At 37.0% G+C, this 1,714-nt stretch overlaps 1 protein-coding gene across 1 annotated transcript; it reads right to left on the bottom strand.

Moving 5' to 3' along the window:
* Positions 1–469: 469 nt before the first annotated feature.
* On the bottom strand, positions 470–1,086 carry LOC148546934 (uncharacterized). Its single transcript, XM_088500347.1, has 2 exons — positions 924–1,086; positions 470–831 (listed from the first exon to the last, which is right to left on the bottom strand). Exons 1-2 carry the CDS (start codon positions 994–996, stop codon positions 716–718), a joined length of 189 nt encoding a protein of 62 aa, XP_088356473.1. The 5' UTR covers positions 997–1,086; the 3' UTR covers positions 470–715.
* Positions 1,087–1,714: the final 628 nt, after the last annotated feature.

Raw genomic sequence — 1,714 nt, 5'->3', positions numbered from 1 at the left:
TTCTTGTTATATTTTTCTAAGTGAATTTTACCATGTCAAATAATGGTTGAAGTCTTAGAAATTTAGATATTTTCACATGCTAGCTTATAAGAAGGTGTCAAGGTAATGTAATGTTAACGGCCCGGTTTTCACCCGGTTTTTACCCGGTATAATCGTGGCCCGAAAGTGTATAGGTTTCATCGGGTCTAGGGCCGGGTTCGAATCTAATAAATAGGTCCAGTATATATTTCGAGCCGGGTCTGAGTCACATCAAACCCGGTTTTACCCGACCCATGCACACCCCTACTAGCCCCTAGTAGTTTGGTTACTATGGCATATACATGTCAATGTGACTGCTTCAATGCCTCCATAATAGTCTAATATCTTATTTTTATGTAATTTAAATACCCAAGTTACTTTCATTGGTCAACTTCAACGAGGGAAATAGAAGGAACAAACTACCATCTCAGCAACTTTAAAATAGACATAATAACAATAACTAACATCATTCAGAGAGAAAAAGAAAAGAAGTTGTATAAGAACATAGTAGATCCTTTAAGAACAAAATTGAAAGAGAATCAAACCATTCTGCTTTGATGCTACAAAAGTTATTAAAAGAAAGAAGTGAAAAATAAAATAGTCTCTTTATGTTATATGAACATTAATTATAAATATTTTTATGTACATTAGGAGCAGCCGCTTCTGAATGTGTGTGATGCTATGTTCCCATGGCTTTTTATTTTTTGGATGGCAAAGAAGGGGAATGTGATTCCACTAGTATAGACCAAAGGACATGCACATCTTCATACTGACAAGATTTGACATCTTCATACAGAATGTAAATCCCTCTTCCTGCAATGTTATTAGGAGAAGAAACCATGAGATAAACAATGTAAACCAGCATCATGAAGAGAGAACTAACTAAACATAATGAGAATGCATACTCTTGTTTTGATTCGAATTCAACCGAAACCAGAGCTTCTTCAAGGGAGAGAGGAGGGATTGAAGCCACCCCATTTGGTTAAAAACTAGTTGTGACTCATTCAGAGGAAGCAAACTCAATGAGAGAGAGGGGGTAAGATAGATAAAGATCAGAGAGCAGAGACCCTCTAACCTTCTTTTGCTTAGACAAGGGTGAAACTAGTATATATTGAATTAACATTGTTGTTGCAGGTACAGTGTCCCTTTCAAACATTTTCTCCCTTATGGCATAAGAACAATAAGACCAATAACATGTGGATCATCACCACAGAATAGAAGCATCTATTGGTATCCATTTCACCTTTCCTAGTTGACTTGTTCCTCAAGAAAACCATGGTTTTCACCAAGGTGCTAAAAGGCACTCTCCTCTTGCATTTGAAGCAAGTATATGCCTCTCTTTTTAAGAGCATCTACCACAAGCCTCTGCTTCCATGTGAGTCCACCTGTTCCACAAGGTTGCCTTATAAGACTGCTAAATTTCACTCACTCACTCACATGTTTCAATCTATTCCCATCACTCACTTCACTTACCTTAGTTTCAAAACTTGTTACATGAATAACCAAGTTACTAAACCCCTAAACCTTAGCATTCTCAAAAGTTCCTTAGAGCAAATTTATTCATTCTATTTATAACTATTTTTAATAGGGCTGCACATAGATCGGATAATATCCGCATATCCGCGATAATTATCCACATCCGATCCGACTTTTGCGGATATTATCCGATCCGCACTATGATAGGATCGGATTCAGC

Source organism: Arachis ipaensis, chromosome B9, assembly GCF_059453495.1.
Source record: "Arachis ipaensis isolate K30076 ecotype BB chromosome B9, ASM5945349v1, whole genome shotgun sequence".
NCBI lineage: Eukaryota > Viridiplantae > Streptophyta > Magnoliopsida > Fabales > Fabaceae > Arachis > Arachis ipaensis.
This window is presented reverse-complemented; position numbering and strand designations above follow the sequence as displayed.